At 39.4% G+C, this 26475-nt stretch overlaps 2 protein-coding genes across 2 annotated transcripts; both read left to right on the top strand.

The window, feature by feature from the left end:
- The first annotated feature begins 9478 nt into the window (after positions 1–9478).
- Positions 9479–13178, top strand: LOC116995008 (leukocyte elastase inhibitor A-like). Its single transcript, XM_033057207.1, is given in 7 exon segments — positions 9479–9538; positions 9540–9647; positions 10801–10929; positions 11137–11254; positions 11574–11716; positions 12458–12625; positions 12774–13178. Coding segments are annotated over 7 exon segments (1131 nt in total).
- Positions 13179–19769: 6591 nt separating this feature from the next.
- Positions 19770–25310, top strand: LOC116995049 (ovalbumin-like). Its single transcript, XM_033057360.2, has 7 exons — positions 19770–19937; positions 20489–20536; positions 21808–21936; positions 22702–22819; positions 23600–23742; positions 24026–24181; positions 24909–25310. Exons 1-7 carry the CDS (start codon positions 19770–19772, stop codon positions 25308–25310), a joined length of 1164 nt encoding a protein of 387 aa, XP_032913251.1.
- Positions 25311–26475: the final 1165 nt, after the last annotated feature.

The raw sequence follows: 26475 nt of genomic DNA, 5'->3' as shown, positions 1-26475 counted from the left end.
TAAGATGTTGCTATCAAGTGCCACTGACATTTCCTGATATCTATATTCTAGAACCCCAGAAAAAACACCACATTGCTTCAGCAAGACAACTGGAAAAATTATAATGGGCCTTTCCTGTTTAGAGCTTTTCTCAAACATGTGAACACACTTAATGAAGTTTATTTAATTCTTATTTCATTCTTATTTCACTCTTATCCAGGAAAACTCCCATTTCAGTGGGGTTGTCTAAAGAGTTGGATGATGTGCTGTGTAAATCAGACGTCCAGCAGGATGCCTTCCCTCCTCAGCCACATGACAAGGCTGATGGTGGGGCCACACTCCAGGAGGTGTTACAGGCCACCAGGTCCCAAGCCACAGACAGCTCAGTGCTGAACCCCCTACTTTCCTCCCACGTGTCTCCAGGAACCCCGACTCCAATGCCTAAATGCCACTGTGGGGGAAGGGTCTTGACTGCCTTGAAGGCAGTGAAACCCACAGGTTCATATCCTGAGCAAGTCTCCATACAGATGTTGGGCATGCAGATATGTAGAGATTTGTACCACTCTCTTCTCCTCAGATACTCTTTCCAGGCTCTCCCTTTGGAAGTAGTGAAGTGTGGCAGCAATAAAATTATTCAAAGCATTTAATTGCTATGGCTTTTTGAACTTTGATTTGAAGGTTGCCTTAGGCACTCAATGCTTTTGAACATCTGCCATGTCTTGTCTCTCGCCTGTTGTATTTAATCCATGAACTACAACCACAGCAAAGTGTAATTTACCACCACCAAGACCTTGAATGTCTTTCACCTTAATTTCTCTGACCTGTCATTATGAAAATAATAATGAATGAAAAAGGTAGGTTTTTTAGTATCTCTATGAATCTTTCTAAGAAAATTCTTCTCTAATGCTCTGGTGTTTGACATGTGCCTGAAAAACCATGATCCTTGGAGACCATTAGGTGTTTGGCCTTGGAGGAAGGTTGTTCTAAATCTATAATTTCTCATCCTGCCAGTTCTATGACTCTCTGCCTGATGAGTGGGAAATAATCTTACTGTTCAATACAGAGGTGACTGCTGAGGAAAAAGTATTTCTCAATCCAGAATTCCATAGTGGATGAAAGCCCTTCTAAAGTACCAAATTATTTTCAGAATATATTAATGCAATTGTACCATGCCTGCACTGGGGTGCACAGAGTGTGACTGAAATGGAGCTGTGTTCACAGGGTGGTGTTTTGGGATTTCTGCCTAAAACAGTGTTGATACATTTTGGCTGCTGTTGAACTGTGCTACAAAAGCAATTACGGTCTAATTCTGCCTACACTTTTTTTTTTTTTGCAGTTATATAAAATGTGTTTATAAACTACTAAACATCAGCAAACAGGTATTGGTGGAATTATGATAGATTTACACTCATGCCTGAGAACAAAATTCAGTCCCAGTTCTCTAGCTGAGCAGGAAGAAAAAAGGACCATCTTGAAGTCTCAATTTAGAAATGAACACACAGAGTTTTGTTTCTCCATGTAGAACAAATGCAGACGAGAGAATATATTTATGGGTACATCCCATTTTTAGTTTAAAAATACAGGAGGAAAAATTAACCCCGTTTTAAATATACAGTAAACTTCAGCTCTGCAAGTGAAGGTGTGGGAGGCTTGCCCAAATCTCGAAGGAGAAGGCTTGCTGGCAGGGTCAAAGCTTTGAAGTCACCCCACAGGCATTTGATGGTGTTCCAGATCCTGTTTACCTCCTGTGGCTTACTGGTAATGTTTACTTTGTACAAAAAAAAAAAAAGAGATTTAGGGAAAGGGCCAAATGGCACTTCCCCCCAGCAGTAACAGTGGCTGTGTGTGCTTCTGTACCAGGCAATCTTTGTTCCATTGGCACACAGAGAGTTGCAAGGGAAGTGTTGTGTCATGATTTCTCACACATTCTTAATGTCCCTTCATCAGCATGTTGTAGTTAGATACCTGCCTTCATCTGGAGCAATGTGAGGCTCTTCTGTGTATGAATTTCATTTGGGTGTTCCAGGCCAAATGCCAAAGCTATTGAGCATCTTGTTCTGTCAAGACATTCTTGTTTGCATCCAGTGGTTACTCAAGAACACAATAGCAGGGGCATGAAGTGTTCTGCATGAAGTAGTGGTTCTTGGAAGCATAATGTGTTTAAGTCAAGTTTTCTTGAATGTCTTGTTCTGTGCAGAAAAAGTACCTTGTTTTATGAGGGATGTTGGTAAGTGATGCTGGCTGGACTCAGATTCTCCATTAGATTATACACAAGTGTTTACAACCAGCCAGGATACAAGTATCTGGGATTCACAAGGTCATGTGTCTGGGTTACATGCAGGCCAGAAGAGAAAAGGGCTGTCAAATTTTATCCAGGATAATATGAAAGCAAAAACTTTATCAATGGTAAAAAATCAGTGCAACTGAGGGAAAGCAGAAATGTGAAGAGATATAGAGAACTTATTTTCAGGACAGTTCAGTAATCCTTGGTTACCCCAGGCACGTAGGAATTTGAATTGCAGAATGAAGAAATGATGTATTGTACAAATTCCATGGCAGTATGCAGAAAACATAACAGTAACACATCTGAATTATTCTGTGGCCTGAAGAAGAACCTTTTTCCCTGGGAACAGATTCTCTTTTCACACCTCAATTGGAGCTGAATCAGTTTACATTGGCTGAAAATTTGACCCTGTGTTTTCAAATTATCCACCTGCCTGTTCCTCACAGTGCTTGGCAGAGTACAAAAGGTATTTTCAAATCTCACTTTGTTTTCAAAACTCAGTCTCTAAAAATATGTGCACAATATTGGCAAACAAGCTCAATTTCCGGGCCTATGATACATCTGACTTCATTAGCTGTAAGGATTGGCAAGAATATCCACACTAACATTTATGCAAATAACACACAGGACTACTGAGCCACTGCATAATTTGACTAGCTATACAAATCATACCGCAAGGATTGTCACAAGAATGAGGAAGAACAATTATTTTTAACATCCAGACTGATGAACAAAAGCAATTCCTTTATCCTCAGAATGGTGAAAATTATAAAATGTGCTACAGGGCTGAACAGCCTTGAAGGGTTTTTCAGAGTTCCAAGTCCATAATTTGGTGAAGTAGCTTAGTAGCTAGCAATACCCATAGGTTTGGGTAGTGTGATTAGTGTAGTGTTAAGTTCTGGGTTATGAGTACAGCTACAATAATTACATTTTCTGACCAGGGAGACACTCCCAAATACTAGGTCTTGTAGAAAGGATAAATTGACTAGTAAGAGTTCGAACAACTCAGCCAGTAGCATATATCAATGTTAAAAGATAACTGAATGTAACTGTTTTAATATTTTAGTCAGGACAACTTCGGACAAAGATGAGTTAAAACTTCAGGAACAAGGAAGAAGAGAAATGTAACATAGGTTTGGAAATTCTTTGTCCAGAAGCTTCAAAAACAGGTTCAACAAACAGCTACCAATTGTAATCTAGATCTTTCATCCCACCTTAGGGCAGCAGATGCACCAGGAATCTCAAATCCTTCCAGCCACAGTAATGTCACTTCTAACCAAACTTAACAACAACAGCTCCGTTGCATGAAAATATTTGCTATCTTTGTCACTGGCTAAGCAGTATAGGAAAGCAGCCTATTCTTTTAAAATGCAAAGGAAATTTGCTACTTTCTGCTACATCCCACAGTGATGAATGACAAGAAAAAGTATACATGGAGGCAGAGCCAGGAGAGAAATACTTACGGACATTCTGTATAGCACAGCTTTAAAAAATGCTGCACTTGCTATTAAGGTAAGGAAACCTGGCTTATAAAATGACTTGAATTGCCACAAAGAAATGATATCCAGAAATACTATAAATGATATCACTCAGAAAGCCTGAATCACCTTATAAAACAGGGTCATCATGCAGAAATATTTATCTGGGTAGTAATACCACCTTACACTATGGAAGTCTGTTAAGAAGACACATGCAGACAGCCCTGCCTACAAATGTAATTTCCTGTTAGTCAAAGCTCATGAACAAGTGAGAAAAGGCGTGAGCAGAGAAGGTACAGGCAGAACTGGCTGTATTGCTAAAGCTATTTTTGGATGTTGATAAGTGAATTAAAGATGAAGACTATTTTGCTGTTATTTTGTGTCATGTCTAAATTTCCCTGGGTACTAAATAGGGTTTATTGTAAATGGGGTTTACTGCAATTGTGGAAAAGCTTCTGGTGCAGAAAAAAAGTTCATTTGGAAAAACAACAGTGCTGGGCTCACGTTTTCCCTGGCAAGTTGAATGACCAGCATGAGGTGCCTCAGGTCTCTGCAAAGTTCATACTCATCAATTCCTGCACCTTGTTGCCAGTAAATTCAGTATTGGAGAGTCAGCAGACAGCAGTGCTATTTATAAGCTGACACTTGGTTTTCAATACGTTCTTTACTCACACAACCTGAAGATCACAGAAATGAATATCAGAATCTGCTCATGTGTTGATTTCCAAATGAGTTGAGACCAACAGCAACATCTGAAGTATCTCCAGCTTCCTCAACTTCAAGAGGTATGTTTTGTGTCACACTAAACTTTCTGTGAATCACCATAGATAATTTATCACCCTAATTGCTCTGATATACAGTATAAGACTTGTTATTTGTTGTAGCAGATGTCTGACAAACAGGGGAGGGGGGCCTCTTGGCCAGGGAAAATCAAAGGAGTCCTTGTTTTATTCTTGCTATTCAGCAACTTCACTTATCTAATGGTGCCTTTACTCACAGGCAACCTCAGACAAATCAGGTACTCTGTAATTACCACCTGAGCAGGGTGGTACTAGAGCATGCATTTTGTAAGATGAAAGGGACAAGAAAAGCCTTTGTTGTCAAACTTGAGATCAGCCTCTGGTTCCTCGACAAGGATCTGCTTCCCTGCTATGTCCTGCAGACACTGACAGCAAGGGAAGCATATGGCTGCAAACAGTGAGAAAAAAAGCCAAGGGAGAACTGTAGACATCCAACTTTCTTGCATTCCCTTGAAGCAAAGAATAATCACAAGGAATATGCAGGTGATCTGTTCTGCTGCAGAGTGAGTCATTGCTTCTTGCTGTGAGGTTGTGTTCTGCTGATTGGCATCACCAACTGGATCTCTGTTCCTTGCTTTGGCCTTCCTATGCTTATTTCATCCATGTCATCAGAACTCTTTGTGGTTTAAAAATAATATTGAGAAATCTTCATTCCCTTGGTCCTGGCTCCAATAAACATTAAAAAACGTTGCTAAAAAGTGAAGTAAAATTTTGAGACTTTCAGGCAAAATAACTGCAAATAGATAAACAGTACTGGGCAAAACTTACCCCGAAGGATGTAGTGCTATTTACAGTCTTATCTAAATGTGTGGAATTTCAGGTGTAGAAAGCAGGTCAGTCTGCAATCCATTCCTCCGTGCCTTAAAGCAACTTTACTATGGCAAGCTGACCACCAATTAAAAGGGCTGTCTTTGAAATCTGCATGCTTGACAGAGTAACTATCTGAAACAAAATCTGAGAGTAACTATCTGAAACAAAACCTGTCACTGCTTTTGTACTTGCAGTGCTTTTACATCTTCATCTTCCTTTCCACACAGCAGCATCTCAACAACCACTTTTAGAAAAAGTGCTCCTGCTATTTATCCTTTCCTTTTAGCAAGGTTATCAATGGAAAGAAGTAAAGAGAGTCTCCTGATTCCGAGACTACTGTGACCATCTTCAATCCCCTTCATTTTTCTCTGGCCTGCAATGAACCTCTGCATTATTCAAAGCACAAGAAGGGAGTAATGGATCTGGAAAATGCAGTGCAGGTCCTAGTCCAAATCTCTGTTCAACAGCAGGATGAGCTGTAGCTTTGCCTTTCCCAGCAAGCATTTGCATAGTGAGTCTCCTCAAAACCTACAATCCAGGAGACCCTTCAATCTGCTTGAACAAGAATTCCTGGATTTCCCAGAATTGCCATTGAAAAACGATCTCTGTCTAAGCCACACTCTTACCTACACTAAACTAATCTAGAAGAGAACAAAATAGCAAAGCAGGAGACTAGAAGAACAGCAGAGAATGTTCCTTTCTGGGAATGAATGCCTATCTAGCTCCATTGTTTGTAATTTAACCACTGACAGAAAACTATTCACGTGAAACAAATATTCACCAAATGGAAAAATGGAGCAATAGTTAGTCTTTAGATTAACTCAAAATGAATTAAGAACAGAAGTATCTACAAAACCAGAGAAATAACAAACAATGATGAAGAAACATGGAGAAACCTGTTCACTTAAAACAGTTAAGACAAGAGCTCCAAAATATTAGAAAACAAAAGGGCTAACAGAGTAGTGTTTCACTCTGTGAGCATATTTGGTAACTTGAACTTTGCTTTAACAGATTCCTATACAGAAGAATGCATTTTAAGGTACTCGTGGCTTTTAGCACATACCCCCGTCCCCGAAGGCCATGAATTGTGCTTCAGGATTGCAATTTTCCATTTGCTGTGTTAATATGGATTGAAAATTGCCAGTATTCCTGAAAGACAAATACTTGGTTATGTCTTGCTGCTCAAAACTCACCTCCTTTCTATTCTGGGAGACACTGGATGCTACCCTGACTTACAACAGTTACATCTTGTAGTTCCTACCTGTATACTTCCCCCCTCTTATATTCCACAACATTTTTCCTCCAACTATGCTATGCCTAGTGCCCAAAATAAGAATGCAAGAAACCAGAAGGAAGGGAACACCCAGTTCTGCTCTGCAGTTCACTGTTGGTGACAATGTCAGTGTTGGGGAATCCATTCAGTAGCTCAAGGTGCAGCTGCAGGCTCAGCTCTGGGTGGGAGTCCCAGGCAAGGGGCTGTGAAATGCCCACCCAGTGCAGAAAAAAGAGCCCAGGGAGCTGTGGCCTGGCCAGGGGACCAGACACTCAGAGACACAGCAGAAGCCGAGGACCTTGGACTCTTAGGTTGTGAAGGTATAAAAGCCCAAGGTGTCCTTTCTTTGGGGTCCCTCCTTGGAGGCATCAGCTCAAGCTGGTATTTTGTTATTGCACCATGATTAAATTATTTTAAGGATTGAGATATCTGAGGCTCTGTGACGGTAAGGAAATCTAGTGTGACTGTGGGTGTGGGGGATGCAGCTGTGAAGTGGCTTTGATCCTGGTTTGGTTGGTGCAGATGTAACTGCTGGAGTGGCTCCTGGATGGTCAGACAGGGAAGTTTCCTCAGCACTGAGGAACAGGCTCAGCAGGTAGGTGTTTAGGTGACAGTGTGGAGAGCAGCCAGAAACCAGGAAAGTAAGTCAGATGCTTCTTTGGGAAATTTTCTTGCCCCTGTGTTGAGCAAGTTAAACCAGACTCCATGGCTTTTGTTGCTTCAGGCAAAATTTGTGCAGGTCTGACTCTTGTTCTCAGGGCTTGAACGAAAAACGTGCTTTTAATTTCTATCTCCTCCCAAGAAATAACTATGGGAAAATTCAAAACGAAAGAGAATTAAACCCATGACTACCTTATGACTGATAGGAAACTGACTTCAGAGTTTCCTAAATACCAGAGAAGCCTCGTATCTGTTTGGGTAGATTTGGGTAGATGTGTAAATATATCTTAGTAGTGATAACTAAGTACTTATTACAAAACAGTGTTGTTAGTGCTTGCATACACTCATGTGAATAGTTGCCCACCCACACACCTTATCAACCTGAATGTGAGGAAGGATAATTTCTCAGGAAAATAACATCAGAAATGTACTACTTCTTACAAGTAGCTTGCTCTGTCCCTGCTGCCTATGCTTTGCTGAAGCCATATAAGAACAATGATCAGGTGTCCTCAGAGACATTGACAAAAAGAGGAGTAATGAGAAGTTCTGGGCTAAACTCAGGCTATTTTAGCCCACTAAATCAGTGGGCTGGTTATAGCAGTATAATTATTTCTACTGAAAAAATTGTATGTTGCATTCATTGGTGCCACTTCTGATGTCAAAACACAACAAAATTCTTAGAATTTATTTCTTTACAGGTGAAAACCCCTCTGAAATCTCCTTTTTTTCTAGGAGTTTGGTTTTTTTAATAACTAAGATTTAAAAAAATATATATTATATGCATTTAAAATGGTGGCGTTTTTCTGAACTCTCCTAGGGATATGGAAAAATTCAAGATTCCACAACAGGTCCCCTAATTTTACTAACTGGTTGCAACAGACAGGAATGTGATTCATCATGAATGAAATTTACGCTACCACTGGGAGTGGCAATGGTTTTATATCCCATTGCTCCAGAAGCTCCATCAAGAAGCTTGACTGTCAAGTTGACACCGTCAGTCCCAAGGAGAAGGTAAATATCTCCATGATCTTTAATTCTAAATGACAGAACTAGGATCTAAGGATCAATATGTCCATTAGTAATATACATACCTCCTTTGTATATATATATGGCATGTGAATATTTTGAGGAAGTGACAATATTTCCAAGTTGCTGTGCAAAGTTTTGGATTACATTAAAATGTATGGGCTGTGTAATGAATCTGTGCTTAATTTGTACAATGGAACTTCTAAACTTCTACTTTCCAAGTGTGCTTCTAAAGAAGATTAAAACTATTTGCTACTTCTTCTGTATGACCCAGATTGGTAATTTATAAGAGCATAGTCTTTCTATAATGCACTTTAAAATGTTTATATGGATAATTTAATTATTCTTGTGTAATAGGGGAAATATCCTTACTAGATGTGTGGAGGAAATTATTCAGACTCAGTAAGAATCAAACCAAATGTGACTTAGAATAGTGGAACTTCAGAAATTCTGAACTTATGATCAGATGCTTCTACAACACTTTACTGCACGCAGACATTGGGAAAAGTCTTTCATGAGAAAAGAACTCTGTTCTAGATTTAAGATATTAACAGTTTTGCAGAATGTTCAAGATGATCTGTTTGCAATAATTGTGATTGTAACAGAAGTGTATTTGGGAAAAAGAGTTTAAGCTGCAGGAAAAAGAGTTTTAGTTTCAGATAAAAAAATATGTCTGGAATTTTCTAGTAATGCACAATGTGTTTCTGTTCAAAATCTTACTAAGTGAGCCTGTCTGTAGTTCCATTTTCTGTCAAACATTTGTTAAGCAACCAGCCTTAGAAGGACATAGTATATGAGGCAGAGCTGAGTAATACAAAGTTTTTAGAGAGAAACAAAGACTAAGATATAATCAAGGGTGTAATTAATAAGTGCTATGCCTGGAGGACTCAAGGCAGAAAGATCAGGATATGAACTGAGCTGGAAGTTTGGTTTGGACAAGGTTAAGTCTAAGTGGCAAAGCTATAGCTATTGTGTGAGACGGAGAAGCAGCTCAACTCAGAATATTGTTTCTGCAAATGTGTTTCTTCTGCTATTCAAGGTTTTCAGATTTACTTTGAAATCCCAAATGTAATGAACAGGGAATTTCCAGGCCATCTAAACATAGCAGGTGTAAGGATGAGGAGCCTAAATTATTTTTACCTTTGTTTCAGGTGATTGCAGCGCCACAATGTGCTCTCTCAGTGCAGCCAATGCCAGGTTCTGCCTTGACTTTTTCAAAGAGCTGAACAAAAGAAAAAAAAAATGAAAACATCTTCTTCTCCCCACTAAGTCTGTCAGCTGCCTTTGGAATGGTTGTCCTTGGAGCCAGGGGCAGCACACTCGAGCAGATTGAGAAGGTAGGTCTTTGCTCTGAAAAGGGAACAGTGGCAAGGTATGGGCCAAGAGGTTGATTGTACCATCTGACACAGTTCCTAAACATCCACAGGGCTGATGCACAGCAAGCCCTTTTAAAAATACCTTATGTTTCTAATACCAAACTTCTTCAGACTAAGCATTATTATTGAATTAACTGTTCACTGAATATATCATTGCTAAAGAAAGTGTTTTTCAGGTATCCCTGCACTCTCAGACCTCAGAAGAGTTCCTTACCTTTAATGTGTTTTTTTACCTTCTCTGGACACCCAAAGCCTCCTTTCTCATATAGAAAGATTTCATGCACTCACCATCTCCTGAAACTACTTATTCACTTGCAAGGATTTTATGGTAAAGAACAAAGGGGCCTTTCTGCAGGGTCTGTGTCTGACTGTTTTGGGATAGGCTTGTGAGAATGCTTCAGCTTTGAAGCACCTTCACTCAGCTGCACTCACCCAATCTTTACATTGCAGGTCTTTCATTTCAGAGAAGTTTTGAGCAGTACAAGACAGGAAAACAGATACCCTTCTGAGGAGGTAAGACACAATTGCACCTCTGAGCTGAAACAAGAGGAACCAGTTTGTCAGCCTTTTTCCTTGAAGACAATCACTTAATCAGAATGCACAGCAGGGCTGATCAACCTCTCCATCTAGATTTGCCGACCTGCTCATTACTTTATTAGTTATTTAAGGGGCCTTGTAAGATCATACATTTCAACAGCTGAGCCTTCTCATTATGGGTTTCCAACCAAAACAGCAATGCCAATCTAAAATGTGATAAGTGCTTCAAATACCACCTGCAAAGGTTTGACTACAGAGCATGCCAAAGGCACCTTAGAGTTTGCTTCTCTCAGTCTCTAAGGCATCAGCCTTTTGCTTAGTGTGCTCAGAGACATCACTGTAGGATACGGCATAGTTTGAAGGTGAATTGGTGCAGGCCTAAAAGGGAACTGTTTGGTCATTCTGCACGTGGCACAGGGAGAATAGCAGGTGATGTCCTGGTGCATTTATTCCAGTGCCTGTATTAGTTGGGTGGAGCAGGGCTTCTTATGCAGAGAGAGGCTGCAATTCACCCTCGGGTCCAACTTTGCATAGGAAAGCTCAAGCTACCACGAAACATCTGTTTTCCTGTTTGAAGTGTGAAGAAGACGAAGGAGTCCATTCGCAGTTCCAGGCTCTGTTGGCTGAAGTCAGTGAACCTGGACCAGGCTGTTGTCTCACCATTGCCAACAGGCTCTTTGGAGAAATTACTTATCCATTCTTCCAGGTAAGCAACCGTGGTCTCCCTTGTAACAGCTCCTAGGAGCGGGAGCTCAGAGGACTGTTTTCCATCATAAAGCACAAAGGGACATACGCCTTTTTCACTAATTTCTTTCTTGCTGATCAACTATAAGGAACCATCCTGAAGCCACGAATGTTCTATCTTATAAAAATCATCATGTTGCAATAAACTTCTGCAATTTGTACTTTCCAGCAATACTTGGATTCCACAAAGAAATTCTATCGAGCAGAGCTGGAACCAGTAAATTTTAAATACACTGAAGAAGAAGTCAGAGAGAAAATTAACTTCTGGGTTGAAAATGAGACAAAAGGTAAAGAAAAAAAAATGCAGGTTTTTTGGTTTGCAATTGAACCACTTAGGAATATCATGCTCTACTTTTTTTCCAAAGATAGCAAGATTTTTATGTATTCAACATCTGCACTAACTTTTTCTTTTTGATACAAAATACATGTAGTAAGGAGAACAAAAATACCTTGAGTTCCTTTGGTTCCAAAACTGTACATAAATATTTGTCATTTGTCTGACAGCATTATACTGCTTGTCAATTTAAAAGAAATAACTATTAATAGTCAAAATCAGTTGTTTACTGGAACAAAGTAATAATTCTTCTTAATTCATTATTTTTAAAGGTAAAATCAAAGACCTATTTGCTGCTGGTTTTATTGATCCCTCTACTGTACTTGTCCTGGTCAATGCTATATATTTTAAAGGAAAGTGGGCAGTAGAATTTAAGAAAGAAGACACTAAGGAAGCATATTTCCACCTGAACAAGGTACAGTATGGGCAGGAACTGAAGCAGCTGGGGGATGGAGGTCAGACATCTGTCTCCTGTAATAACAGATGGGGGCTTTTCCCCTCTCTGTTGTCCCAAGACAAAACAGTGGTCTTAAGTGAGAACAATAGAAGGCTGTATTTCTTTCCATTTTCCTAATCAAATATGTAAATGTTTGTACCAATTCACATCAGAAATGGCTCTTGAGCAGCTAAATCCTTGTTGGACCAAATCCACTGAGCACATGCAGTAACTTCGCTGTGGATTTTGCAACTAAGGGTGCTGTTTCAAAAATAGTCTGCTCTTGAGATTGAAACTGAGGATTCTGTTTCTCTGCTGCTATTTATGGACAGAACAGTAAGTGCTTACGGGAAAAAATGTACTAAAGAAAAATTATCTCAGGGGAATGCATACATTATTCATGAAGAATTTAATTTATGGTTACATAAGATGTATCCGTTTCCTCATCTGACACACCAGAAAAAATAAAGACGTAATGAGGAAGTTGTGGGTAAAATAATTTGACACCATTAGAAAGGGAAATGTAGTTTTTATGCTTGTAAAATGGATAACTTCACTGGGACTACAGTTGAGAGGAACATATCAATGCTACAAGTACATTAAACTCATGATCAGTTTAAAAAATGTTTTTGAGTTCAGCTATAACCTCAGTGCTGAAACCAATTAAAACCAGGGTGATAATGTCTGTATTTTCCATTTAATATGTTTCATATGCTCCAGAATGAGAGAAAGAAAGTGCAGATGATGTTTCAAGAAGGATATTTTAACATGACCATCATAGAGGAACTGAAAACAAAAGTCATAGAGCTCCAATACTACAATAATGAACTGAGCATGTTCATTCTTCTTCCTGAAGATGACTGTGAGGACTTTACTGGCCTAGAACAGGTAACACTTATTTTCTCTGTAGTAACAAACATAAAGAGCAATACTTTAGCATTGCTCCAGTGTGGTCAGAAGACAAGTGGGAAAAGCTGAACTTCCTTTCCTTGCATTCATTATGGTGCCAATCATTACTCCCAATACCACCTTACAGCTTGAATGTGCCCTCACCTATGAAAAACTCACAGAATGGACCGGCTTGGCTACAATGCAACCACTGAGAGTGAAGGTGTACCTGCCCCAGTTCAAGATGGAAGAAAGTTATGTTCTCAACAACACTCTCCAGGAGATGGGAGTAATGAATGTTTTTGCCGGGGGAAAAGCTGACTTGTCAGGAATCTCTATGAAAGATGGCTTGGTTGTGTCCAAGGCCATCCAGAAGACAATCGTGGAAGTCAATGAAGAAGGCACGGAAGCAGGTTGTTCCATGGGGCTTCTTGCAATGCCTCTGTGTTGCCCAGTAACTTATGAGTTCAAGGCTGACCATCCATTCCTCTTCTTCATCAGACACAACCAAACCAACACCATTCTCTTCTTTGGAAGATATTCCTCTCCTTAAGTGGAGGTTATATTGGAAATTAGATCTTTCTCCCCTCTAACATCCCAACTGGCAAACAATAAGGATAAAAGACAAAACAAAAGACATTTCTCTAGATTTTATCCTAAAGTCAAGTTTGCTGTAAACAAAAAGACTATCTGAGAAGACCCAAATTGAAGATAAAACTCTTAACCTCAAGAATTTTAGGCATAATTTACTTTTAGGAGGCCTCATGAGATTGACATCTACCTTAAAATACACTATGAGGTATTTGCCAAAAAGCTGTAGTCCTCTAGGAACATCTGCAAAGAAAATTTTACTTTGAGCCTTTCCTAATGCAGTACGGATCCAATAAACCCATGACTTCAGTGCCCCTAAGATAAGTGATACATTCTGTAACATGAAGTAGACAGGAGGACAGAGATCTGCATTAAAATCATAAGTTTAGGTACTTGGTCTCTTTTAGCCTTATCTACCTAAGGTCTGAAGGAAAATACCACTTTATAGGGGAGCAGAAAAACATTCACCTGGGACCTCCTATTAAATATTGCTTTGGGGCAGTGTTTCAAACTGGAGCTTTCAGAGTTTATTCTCAGAGAGCCGAGAAGACAGAAGATCTTCTGGTGTAATTTTGCTTGTTTTCAAGAAGGGCAGACCCATTGCTTATTGCTCTTTTCTGTGAAAAACCCTATGTGTGTGCGAGCAAGTTCTCCAACTTCCTCATAAACTTCCACATAACAAAAACAGGGTTTCAGAATAATGGAACAATTTTCTGACAAGGCCTGCTCTGTGATGGCGGGGAATGAGACATATAATTCCTGCATTAAACTTTGAGTAGGGATCAGCCATTCTCACTTCTAAGACTCAGTTTTTTTGGGCCTCAGGCATGAGTTTCTTGGTCCAGCTATTCTATTAATCATTAACATTAAAAAAAATTAAAAATCTATAGTGATGGTTTTTAGAATGGTAGTCTGTGCTTATTATTTTTTTATTATTATTACTATTTATAATTATAAACCCACTGCAAGCTAAATATTAAATGTTGTACTCTGCAGAATAAAGTGAACAGAGGAATAATCTAATATAGTATGTAAAGATAATGGTAATCCTCTCCAAAAATATAAATGACACTGAAGTCTACCTCCCACTTTTAAATATTTACCATGCTGAGTTTAGGCACTGGACAATTCAACATTAGGGTACATAAACTCTGAACCTGCTCCATCTTTTACATGACCACTATTAGTTGCCTGACTTGGGGACGAGCAGTTCTATGGGAAGCAAATCAAGAGGCAAATTTCTGGTAAAGCTAATTTTCTTGCTTATGATCTAGTTCCCTAAACCACCTCCTGGATGTTGTGGAGTAGGTGGTGGGAAGGAATAGCACGGGGTCACAAGAGGGGAGCAGCCCAGTCTGGCAGTAGGTAAAGTCCAAAATCCACAGACACATGAAGAATATTTGCTTTTATGGGAAAAATATTCCACTCTTGGATGACTCACTTCCGCTTTCCCTGTTACTCATTGATGGGAAGAAGGTAAATACTGTGAGCATACTGGTGCCATTGTAGAACAAGATTCAAAGGGCTCTTACAAATGCTGAGATATGCAGTAAAAATTACAGTAAATTACAGTACTCAACACAAACTGAACTGCTAAATAAAGAAGACCCATTATAGTCTGGAGATACTTCATATGGCTGCAATTGCAGTATGAAATCCAGCCTGAAACAGTAAAATTACCTGTAGAGACACAGTTTTCATACCAATTAGCTGGTAAGAGAACACAAAACACAGGCTGTTAGCTCTTTGATAAATAAAGTATGAAAAAAACAGCTGTACAAGTTTTTCAACAACTGCCATTAGAATTTTGTGCCTATCTGGTTTGTCTCCAATTAAAAATACTTAGGTGAAGAGTAAAATGAAAAATATTAGAATTTATTAGCTTGTACAATCAGGCCTATATATTTTCAGATAAAATGTAAAAGAAAGAGAATTAATGTGATAAAGACAAATGCTTTAACATATTATACCAAAAAGCACAAGTCTCATAACAGGAATTCTGTGTGTGAGCAAAGGAGAAGGTGTGGCTGAAACAAGGATGTCACTTAGTTTACTACAGCAGAAGTAATTTATACAGCATAAATTACAATTAAAAAGCCCTATCTTCTTATGCAATCTTTTTTCCTTATTGCCATTTTAATCTACCTCAAACAATGTGGTGAAAAACACCAGAAGCTGTAAAGTAGCTCCTGCTGCTAGTTGTTGTGGCAGCAGCTCCTACTGTGCAGGGCAGTGCTCCCACAAAATCAGGGATGCTTACTGAAAAATAGAAGGTAAGCCCTCCACTCTGGCAGCAAATGCTTCTCCTGTGGGAAACTGTAGTTTGTAAAAGTTCCATGCCAAGCAATAGAGCTTGCAGAGTAGAGCAAAGCTGGAAACTCCAAACGATGCCTGGAGCAGACATTTCTCTGAAGGGCATTTCACTGCCTCCTCCCCAGGGACAGGCAGGATGCCAAGTGTTGAACTATGCCTGCACACATGTCAGCTTACAAAAGTGTAGACTGGCAAAAAGCACAGCAAAAGATGTCAAATAGTATTTACATGAGGATCCATGGAAAGGTAACACAAATTTGTCCCACAATAGAAAGGTCTGTGTCTCTCCATAGGCTGATTACTGAGTAACTCTTTACATATTCACATTTACACTGAACTCCATTCTCTCTGATGGTTGCAGTTCTCCTCAGTTTCTTCTGAAACTATGCCTTCCTTTAAACAGTTTCTTAGTACGTATGTATAACCTAATTTTTAGTATATCTTCAAAAGCTTTGCAATGGATAGGCAAGAAGGGCAAATGAAGATTTTTGGATTGTCACTGAAAAAGCCAAAGAGGGCAGCTTTGAGTCACCACTCTCCCCACTTACAAAGAAGACTAATGTTTATTTCCCTCAAAATATAACTGGTAGAAGGTTTTCTAGTAGGAAGTCCTGGTTCCTTATGAACCTAATAAGAAAGGTACTCAGGCACAGTAAAGTGCACAATCTGTGTAATGCAGATGGACAGGCCATCCAAAGCACAAGCAAACATTACTCTCAAATACTGCATAGTAATTCCTGAGCAACCACAAGAAATTAAATGTGAAAATAAGAACAGAGAAATGTTGGAAAGAGCTGCTTTCCCAGCTCCTTGATCTCCTTGTTTATGCCAGCATCAGGGAAGAGGGAAACACCATGTGCTGGTGAAGGCACAAAGGGCAGCAGAATCTTTGATCACCTCTTTTCTGGGACAAACATGGATATGAAACATACTTTAATTTGTTTGTCTTGCTTTGTTCGCAGTACCTAGACTTGTACCGTTTGAATTCCAGAAGGGGGGTCTGTTTTCCCCAGGTCCCTAACGAGGCAAAGTTACAAAAGAGCAGGTGTCTGTTGGTCACTGCCCGTGCTGATCAAAATTTGCAGCTACTCCCAGTCTGATTCTGCAACCACTTTTTTTTTTTTTTATGTATTAAAACACCCCAAAATTGACCCAAGGGTTTGCAACTACCGACTAGTCTTTGGAGAAGTTGAACTGCCCCATCTGTGATTACTGTCAGAACCAAACTTTCTTCCATGATCTTCTCTACTTTGGATGTTTTAAACCATCTTGCCTATCTTGGCAAAGTAGTTTTTCATGTTAGGGTAGCTTACATAATATGGAAACTGAGTTCATAGTTTCAGATGTTCAATCACTGTACCCATGCATAGAAACTGTTGTGGTGAGTGTGTTGCATATGTAGACATACGAAATGTAGAATGTACAAAGAGGCAAATAGAGTGCAAGCGAGGAGAACCCAGAAATGCATGCCCTTTTCCAGAAGACTTGGTGTAACAAAATGTTTTTTGAGAAAATCTTGGACATTATGCAAAGAAATGGCCTTTTTAGCAGGGTTGGTTCTGTCCTTCCTGGACAGCTTCCACAGGGGTCTACACAAACAAATTGAATCATAACCTACAAAGGACTGTGGCTGCCTAGGAAAACTCTTCGTGGAAGCCCCAAAGAAGTGCTTGAGCAATTTCTGAGCAGTAGCTGGAACTCTAATGTGAATATGTGAAAATAGGAGAGTAAGAAAAGTCATATACATGATAGCTCTTTGCACACAAAACCTGTGTCCTCAGGCAGTAATGGTTTGATAAGCATGGATAAAGTAAAAGCTACAACATTCCAGCTCACAGAATAGGGAGCATAGAACAAGGTGAGAGGAAAGCTCCTTCTTATCTTCAGATTTTCTCATCCTCATTGCTATAATATCCTCATTCTGAATTGGGAATCTAAAAGCCACTCAAATTGTCAGGCTCTGCTCAGACATCCCTGCATTTCAGTAAGGCAAACAACACTGTTAAAGGTAAAGTAGCTCCCCTTCCTTTTCACAGAGGGTGCACTTACTGCTGTATGCTCTGTGACTTAATAGGTACAAATTTGGATTTCTATTATCCACCACTATGGCCTTTGCAGATGCCAGATTTGTTTCTTTACTGCTCATCAAGTGTATTATTTAATAGAGTAATAGCTTTTCACAATTGAATTATATTTTTATATTGTGCATTATGGTTGTCTAACAGACCATGAATGTTCCTGAAGACAGATTCTGTAGTTTATTCACCTGCCATAGTTACAAGGTATGGAAGATCTATGGGAATGGCCTGTACAAGAACCATGGGCCTTGTTGCCATGACCTGCACAGAATGAAAATTAAAAGCTGAGTCTTAGTCATTCTTTAAACACCACTGGCTGGTTTAAATAATTTCTGAATACCTGAATATTCTGGGTCAGCCCAGGAAATATGGAATTCCTGACCGTTCAAGTCTCTTCCAGACCCATCTTCAGGCCTCTCAGTCATCTCAACATTGTTGCTCTAAATGTTTTCATCAAAATGAGGTTTTAGGAAAATGTGTTTTCTCCTCAGAGCCCTTTTCCCCTCCTCCTGCATACCTGTGCTGCAGACTCTTGTAGTTTGGCCTCAGGTAAAATCTAGCCTCACCTAGGCAAAGAAATGGTTGTGGCTGTGCTTTCAACAAGTACAAGCCATACACCACACCAGTCTCTGCACTCCAGGAATATATCTCTGCATTTTGTCAAACCAAAACGCCTTTCAGTCTTGAAAACAGAAAGTTTTGAGTTTGTTCTAACATGGAAAAAATCCCTTTCAATAGAATGACCATCCTGTGGCTGGCTTTGCTTGGAATGACATTATTTTGGCAAGGTCAGATGGCCACCGCTCTTGAGGAACTTCCCTCTGTTCCACTGCACAGATGCTGCAGTGGGTTGCTGCATATCTACCAGACCTTCAGCAGCTAGCCCAGCATCCACCTTTCCCTTCATGGCTGGTGGGATCACTGTGTTAGAGTGCTTTCAGCACTGACAGTGCCTCAACACCAAGGGAGAAGAGAAGGCTACAGCAAAAGCTTAAATAATTTATTTCTAAATCAGGTTTTACTTCAATAAATAAAGGTTGACTTGCTGCAGATAGAATACCAGCTTAACATTGGTCTGCTCAATGTTTCAAGGTGCAATGAATCAAGAGGTTGTGACGAAAGGCACTGACTGAAAAGATGATTCCTTGAAGGCAACAGTGGGAGTGTCTCAAGTTGTACAATATATATCACCAACAGCTCAGGGAGCTGTTTAGCTTCAGCTGGCAAGCTGGATTATTACATGCTTCTCTGAAGTTTGTGGGGTAAGTATTTATCCAAGACAATGTAATTTCTAATTTGTATCCTTTAAGATGGGAAAAAAATATTTATGTTTTAGAACCTTAAGGTAAGTATAAGACAGGTATGTAAAAAGACAGCATATACAGTCATTTTGCCTTGCCTTCTCAATATATCTTATACTGTTTGACTGTCAAATAGATGTGCAAAATATGTGGCTTGTGCATCACAGCATTGAGTAGAAATAGTTCTTTTTAATTTAAAACCTGTTGTCACATTAAAACTATCCTTTTATAATTTTAATAATTGGGAAAAAAGGCATTTCTCTTTTCTCAATCTCACTGCCTGACAAAACCCTTATATATTTATATATATATATGTATAAGCTGTCCTAGAGAAAAAAACCTATTATTGCTATAAATGACAGAAAAGCAACCTCCAAATTTGTGGCTGGTTGTACTAAGCAACAGTAAGAAGTACACAAAGAGTGTAATGAGTTGATGATTTGATTTAAAGATTGAAAGCAGCCACAGAAGAAATGAAATACAAAGTTTGCATTGCCTCAAACACCATTCAGAGCCCTTTGGATGGCCATAGGAAAACTCATTCATTCAGTGTTACATTTATCATATCCAAGGGTGGATGAAACTTTCTATTCCCTAAAAGGCAAGTACAAGGTGCTGTCTTGCTGATAGTATCTTGTTGAAAGAAAACAAACACACGCTCGTATGTAAATGGATGAGGAGTTACAACATTTCTAATGATCACAGAATTGGTAGGCTTCACATCATTCATTGGTTCAGCATCACAAAACAAGCAATGAACTGGCAGTTTCTGGACTATTGGCAGCACTTTTTAAAACAAGCACTACATATTGTGACCATAAATTCATATTTCTGTTTGCTTTAGGTAACGCTAATTTCACAATGGGCTCCATCAGTGCAGCAAATGCAGAATTTTGTTTTGATGTGTTCAAAGAGGTGAAAATTCACCATCCCAATGACAACATCTTTTACTGCCCCCTGAGCATGATTGCAGCCTTGGCCATGGTCTATCTGGGAGCAAGAAATAACACTGAGTATCAAATGGAGAAGGTAAGTTACATAAATGAGTACAAACTCTCTTTGATCCCATTCAAAAAGGCAGCAGATTATCCATTTATATCTTCCAAACCTGCCTAGCAAAAGAATGGCTTTCCAAATTCTGGAGCCACTTTTCACTTACTGCTTTTTCCCATGAAAGGCAAGAACAGCCTTTGGTTTTCATTAAGAAAGAACAGTTTTGGAGGATGGTTAGGGCAGGTCTCTTGCTTCAGCTTATATTATCTCAGAGACCTGATTCCTTCCAGATGGAAAGGATAACTTGAAACACACAAAAGATGAAAAGTTCAGAAAACCTGAGTCATAGTTGTAGATACAATGTAAGGCTGTAGCTGATTTATGGATAATGCCATTAACTGGAAAAGAAGGAGTCTAAGATGAAGATATAATCACAAATTTTCAGTGTTGTGCCTGGTTCAAAGCTCACATGAAATTTCTCAGTTCATCTATGTGCTAATCAGACTTAGTGAAAACCTACAGTTTTATCAGAAACATCAATGACTGTCAGTGGACTTCACATAACTAATTTCTACTTTCAATTACAGGTTCTTCACTTTGACAAAATTGCAGGACTTGGAAGTATCCAGACCAAGGTACAGAAAGCTAAGGTATATTGATTTCTCTTTCACATCATTTTGCTGAGAACAGACTGTTCTGATTGTGCTTTTGGTAGTTTCAACACCTTGTCAAACCTTTGCTAATTCTCTTAATGTGAGAGATGCAAGTTTAAAAAAATACAAAAAAACCCAAAGCCCAAAGAACAACAGCGCAAAACAAATGCCAAGCAAACAACCACCAACAAAAACAAACAAACAAACAAAAAACCCACACCCCAAAACACCACAGAAGTCAGGCTGCACATATTGCAAGTGACAGGACAGGATAGGGTGCTTTGGGCACCAGGATACACTTTGGTGTAAATGAGCTCCACACCTGCAAGTACTGCTGGGGTACAGCCCTTGAAACGGTCTCAATACCTGAAGCCAGGGTACAGTAGGCAGACTTAGGACTGAGACTCCAAAGTAGGACAGGAAGATGCTTCAGTAGAAAAGAGCCCAGAATCGTCAAAGGATGGAAAGTAATCACACTGTTACAAAGCTACAGGGACTTTTCCAGCCTCCAATTCCCACTGCTACTCCAAGAGAACCATGAGGAGTCCAAGTACCTTTATGCCACCTGTATGCTTCTGTTCATGTTATTCTGCTGCCTCTGTAAAGATAACAAAAGCCATGGAGCCTGGTCTGTCCCCATTCACTTGAGATCCAAAACACATGTTGAGACTTAAAAAAAGATGAGACTTTTTTTTTTAAATAAGAGTAGTATCTAAAGTTAGAACATTCAGGGACTCATTAAGCATTTAGAAAGGAGTTGTTCAACAAATTTATTCTCAAAAAACAAAGTCCCGCCTGCTTTTTTTATCAGTGTTCAGTTTTCCTACATGCTTTTAGCCTGTGTCACCATTCTTGGGACTTGAGATGGGTGATCCATTTTTTTGCTGTATTACAACACACCTTCTGACTCCCTTGCCATCTAACTCTCTTCTTCCATCTGCAGCTTCTGCAAAAAAATGCCATGAAAATGCAAGCAGCACCTTGGAATTAGAGGCTTTGTATCTGTGACAAATCACCAATTTCAACAATTAACCGCTAGAATGAGTGGCATTATAGGCTGTGAATGAATTACACATCATTAGCTGCTCATACTGAACATCCCTCCCATGGAACTCTTAGACTGTATTACGTGTTCATTTGCAGATGTTCCAACACTGTGTATTTTCCCACATTATTTGTACCTTATAAGTAATCCTCTTTCCCATAAAACAACCTAACAGCTATAATTTTTTGTCTTCTCATCATCAACTCAGTGTGGCAAGTCTGTGAATATCCACCTACTGTTTAAAGAAATTCTCTCTGATATCACTGCACCAGAAGCCAATTATTCACTGCGCATTGCCAACAGACTCTATGCTGAAAAGACAAGTCAGATCCTACCGGTAAGCGATCTCCTGCTAAGCCCTGTAAAATTCTGTAATCCAGGAGGACTGGCCAGAGTAGGAGACCAGTTAATGCAATAGTCCCTACTGGTGTGGGTTTACGTGGCTTTTCCCTTTGCCATGGCAACAGTCTAAATGAAAAGTAAATTGAGGCAAAAATATGGCCCTATTAAAAAAATGAATGGAGTAATAAACAAAATTATCAGTAATGTAACTTCTCACTCCCCACTTGTTCCCCCAAAGCATTTCATTTTTATTGGTTGTTTGGGTTTTTTTTCAGAAAATAATTCAACTTTGGCATATTTCTTCACTTGAAAACTCACCTCAAAAACAAATTTTGAAAGTGTAAAAATCTTTCACATTTTCAAAATAAAAGATACAAATATTCTAAATCCAGGGAACTTCTTATCTTTAAAAATAAGGAAAAATGCTTTAAAAAATTGAAGTGGACTTAAAGATGATAAAACAGTGTAAAATAAACCTGAAAACAGGGGGTTTGGATCAGACTTTCTTCCAGAAATTCTTAAAGATTTTTAATACGTGCTTTTAACTGGTCATATAGTAAAGATGTCAGATCTGAAATTGTCATAAAACAGAATAATTTTTCTGGTCCAGTTTTAGCAATTTTTTTCAGGAAGTAAGTAATAAGAACACCTTAACCATGACATCACTATAAAAATCTTTTTAGCCATATTTTATTTCACTTTCGTGTTGTTTAAAAAAATTTTCTAGTTCGCTGGCTACAATTAATTGGTGTCTTTTAAGATCTACTTAAAATGTGTGAAGAAACTGTACAGATCTGGTCTAGAAACAGTCAACTTCAAAACAGCATCAAATCAAGCCAGACAGCGCATTAATTCCTGGGTGAAAAATCAGACAAATGGTAAGTCAGACAAGATTATGAAACATTCTTCTCTCTGACAACTGTATTCTAGAAATTTCTGAAAAGACTAAACATTAGAGGAGAAATTTCCTCCTCCTGTCCTCATTAGTGGGTATTTTCTGTGGAAAGGGATGACTCTATTGCACCTGTGTGGCAGTGACAGAGTGTTTTAAATACATCTGGCAAAGGCAGAGGTGCCATGACATGCACACTTAATATGCACATTTTATATGCACACTTTTTCTATCTGGAGAGATTAACTCATGCAAGGTTAGTCCCAGTTTCTCTAGAATATTGGCGTATTTTTACAAGGATGTGCTGGATAGGTAAGAAGTGGTCATTCAGGGAAGAAAGTAATTCACACTAAGCTGATGGTGGGAAATTAATGATTCAGAATCTTGTGTGTATTTATTGTGTTGAGGTGGGAGGAAAAACCTAGAGTGAATTGTGAGAAACAAACATATTGAGAAAGAGAAAATCTGTGTTGGTTCTTCCCTCTCCCCTTCTTTTCCATATAAATATTTCTTTTTTTCCAAGGACTGGTTAGAAATGTTCCTGGGAATCTGTAACACTCTTGAACCTACCTGTCTTCTTGCAGAAACACCTGGCCAGATGCCAGTCTTTCAGTGTATTAATAAATCATCCTTGTGAACCTTAATTCCATGTGCAGAAGTTTGGAGAAGGAAAAATCAAGTGAAAGAGCAGTATATTGATTGACTTGTAAAATGCAAGACTACTGCTGTGTAACTTACTGCTCTATGCCCTACTCCTTTCTTAAAGGACAGATCCGGGATTTCCTTGAACCAAGCTCTGTTAATCCTCAGACTGTGCTGGTCCTTGTGAACGCCATTTACTTCAAAGGCATATGGAAGACTGCATTTAAAGAGGAGCACACTCAGGAAGCACCCTTCAATGTGACAGAGGTGAGAGGCACAGACACAGTTTCTGGCCAGATGTGTATTTGTTTTATTTACAGTTCTGTTGTCATTGGCTGGGTGATTTAGCTGGGTGCCTCACTGTCAGATTTATGACAGCTGTGTTTAACAGGGCAAACCAGCAGATGAGATAAAAATGGAGACACAGCTCTTCTCCAAAGGCAGCATGATTGCAGATTGAGTCCTGTCTTTTCAAAGGCCTTGCACATATGTCTAACCAAAGAAAAAAATTGCTTCTGCATCACATCATCTCACATTTTTGTTTTTGCAGCAAGAGAGCAGACCCGTGCAAATGATGTATCAGAACAACACCTTCAAAGTGGGAAGAGTGGCTGAAGACAAAATTAAGATCCTAGAGCTTCCATATGCCAGTGGAGAGCTAAGTCTGTTGGTGCTGCTGCCTGATGACATCTCTGGCCTGGCACAGGTATGACCCTGGCAGGGCAAGCAGAAGAGTTATGACTTCAGTGGGGCTTGGCTGCTGTCAGACCTTTGGCTGTCCATTGACATTCCTGCTGCCTACCCCACAGACATGCTAGGCTGGCATGGAAGCACCAAATCTGCCCAGGTGCTCAAGCAGAGCCTCTCAGGAGAGTCCTGAGCTCAGTTTTATAAAATGTAAGTAAAGCAGTGTTTTTGCAGCCTGCAGAACATGTGTATATGGACAGTGTTACAAAATTACCCGTCTATACTCAAGAAAGGAAAAAAAATCAATGTAGTCCAAAATATATGAACAATTACTCCTATTTCAGTAATATTTTAAAATTATAAAGTACAGTTATTCCAGATGTAGAAGAGTTTGCATTTGTTAGGTGCTACCAACTGTAGGTAAATTTTCATGGCCTTGTTTTTTCAATCCTTCACAAGCTGACTCATTGGCTAGGCTGTGAAACTGTTGGGTAGCACCTCATGATACACAAAGTTACTTGGACTAAGGGGGATGGGTCAAGTTGGTAAAGAACTGAATAAAAGGAGAATGATTCCGGCAGTACTGCAGAGGCAATTAATAAAATACCAGAAGGATGCCAATAGCATGACCTTTAGGAACCATTCTGGTTGGGGGTTTTACTTTTATGATAGCCATGACAGAAATGAACGGTAGGAAGAAGTTAGATTTTCATCCCAGGCATTTCATTCTGTGCCTCTCTTTGCAGCTTGAGAGCAAAATCAGCTTTGAAAAACTTGCAGAGTGGACCAGTTTCAAGGTGATGGAGAGGAAGAGGGTGAAAGTGTACCTCCCACGCATGAAGATTGAGGAGAAATATAACCTCACATCTGTCTTGACATCCCTGGGTATGACCGACCTGTTCAGCCCCTCGGCCAATCTCTCTGGCATCTCTTCAGCAGAGAGCCTGAGGCTATCTGAGGCCATCCATGAGGCATACATGGAAGTCAATGAAGAGGGCACTGAAGAGTCTGGGTCAGCAGAAGACACAGAAGACATCCAACATTCCTCTGAGTTTGAAGAGTTCAGGGCTGACCACCCATTCCTTTTCTTGATTAAACACAATCCAAGCAACCTGATCCTCTTCTTTGGTAGATATTGTTCTCCCTAAGGAGAAAAAGGGTTGGAAATATTGCTTGCCTACCCCTAAGAAACAGACCCCCTTTACTCTAGTATTGTAGTAAAAACTCATTTCTTCAATATTTTCTGAAAGTGGAAAGGCTACTGTAAGTCATTCCCTTTCCTGAAGCTTCCAGAGCAAAGGCACCTGCAGGTGAGGAAACAGCAGCAAGTGTGTTTACTCATTCCCTTCTCAGACTGGTTTCAGTGCTGATTGAGCCAAGCAAAGACTAAGCCCACAGAAAATAGAGGCACTCACAGGCCAGGAAGGGGTCAAACGATTTTCACTCGAAGAAGTAGTTGCAGACAGGGCTCCAAGTCTTTGGTATTCCTTTATATGGAAAGCCATGGGCTATGCTCATCCCATTCCCTGCAACTATCCTGCTAACAAACCCATGCAGTTCCCGAAATACTGACTTTGAGATCCCCAGTCTGGAGAAGATATTACGGGCAACATTCTATGCAGGGTGTGTACGATGTGGTGCCCATGTAAATTTTCTTATTTTTTCACTTGGTGCACATATCCACCATGACCAGAGCAGTCCTCTCACCTTAAGTACCTCATTTAATACTGAAGTTCCTTCATAGGTTCTCCAAAGTCATGGAGAGTTTCCCTTCTGCTTCAGAATGTTCAAGGAGATCTAACTTTGTCTAAGTGAAGTTATATCTTGTCACAGAGTATAGATTCAAAGCCTGAAACATTGATATCTGGATGATCCAGGACCCAGAACTGCCAAGCAAAAGAGTTGCCTGTATTCTTGTTTAAAATATTGGAAGTCACTTCAAATTTGAGAACATTTTGATTTTTGTGAAAAATCCTGTGATATAAAAGAATTTGATTTCTCCATGGGAGTTTTGTGAAAAAACAGAGCTTTTAAAATAATTCCTCTTTTGATCTTGCTTAGTAACTAAATTTCAGTTTGTTCCTAGAAAGCTCTCAGTTGTTCAAAACCAAGAACATTATTATTCCATTATAGTAGCTGGGTTTCTTTGTTCCTATGGTAGTTCAAGACTACATCTCTTGTCTTCAAGAAATACATGAGAATCCCAATTTTCTCTGTCTTTTTTTTTCCTGTGTGTCCACTAGCATCTCCAAATATGGATCTACTGGCACAATATTGTGACCTGTTTTCATTATAATCATATATTACTGATTT

The sequence above is a fragment of the Catharus ustulatus genome, chromosome 1, assembly GCF_009819885.2.
Source record: "Catharus ustulatus isolate bCatUst1 chromosome 1, bCatUst1.pri.v2, whole genome shotgun sequence".
NCBI classification, from domain to species: Eukaryota; Metazoa; Chordata; class Aves; order Passeriformes; family Turdidae; genus Catharus; species Catharus ustulatus.
This window is presented reverse-complemented; position numbering and strand designations above follow the sequence as displayed.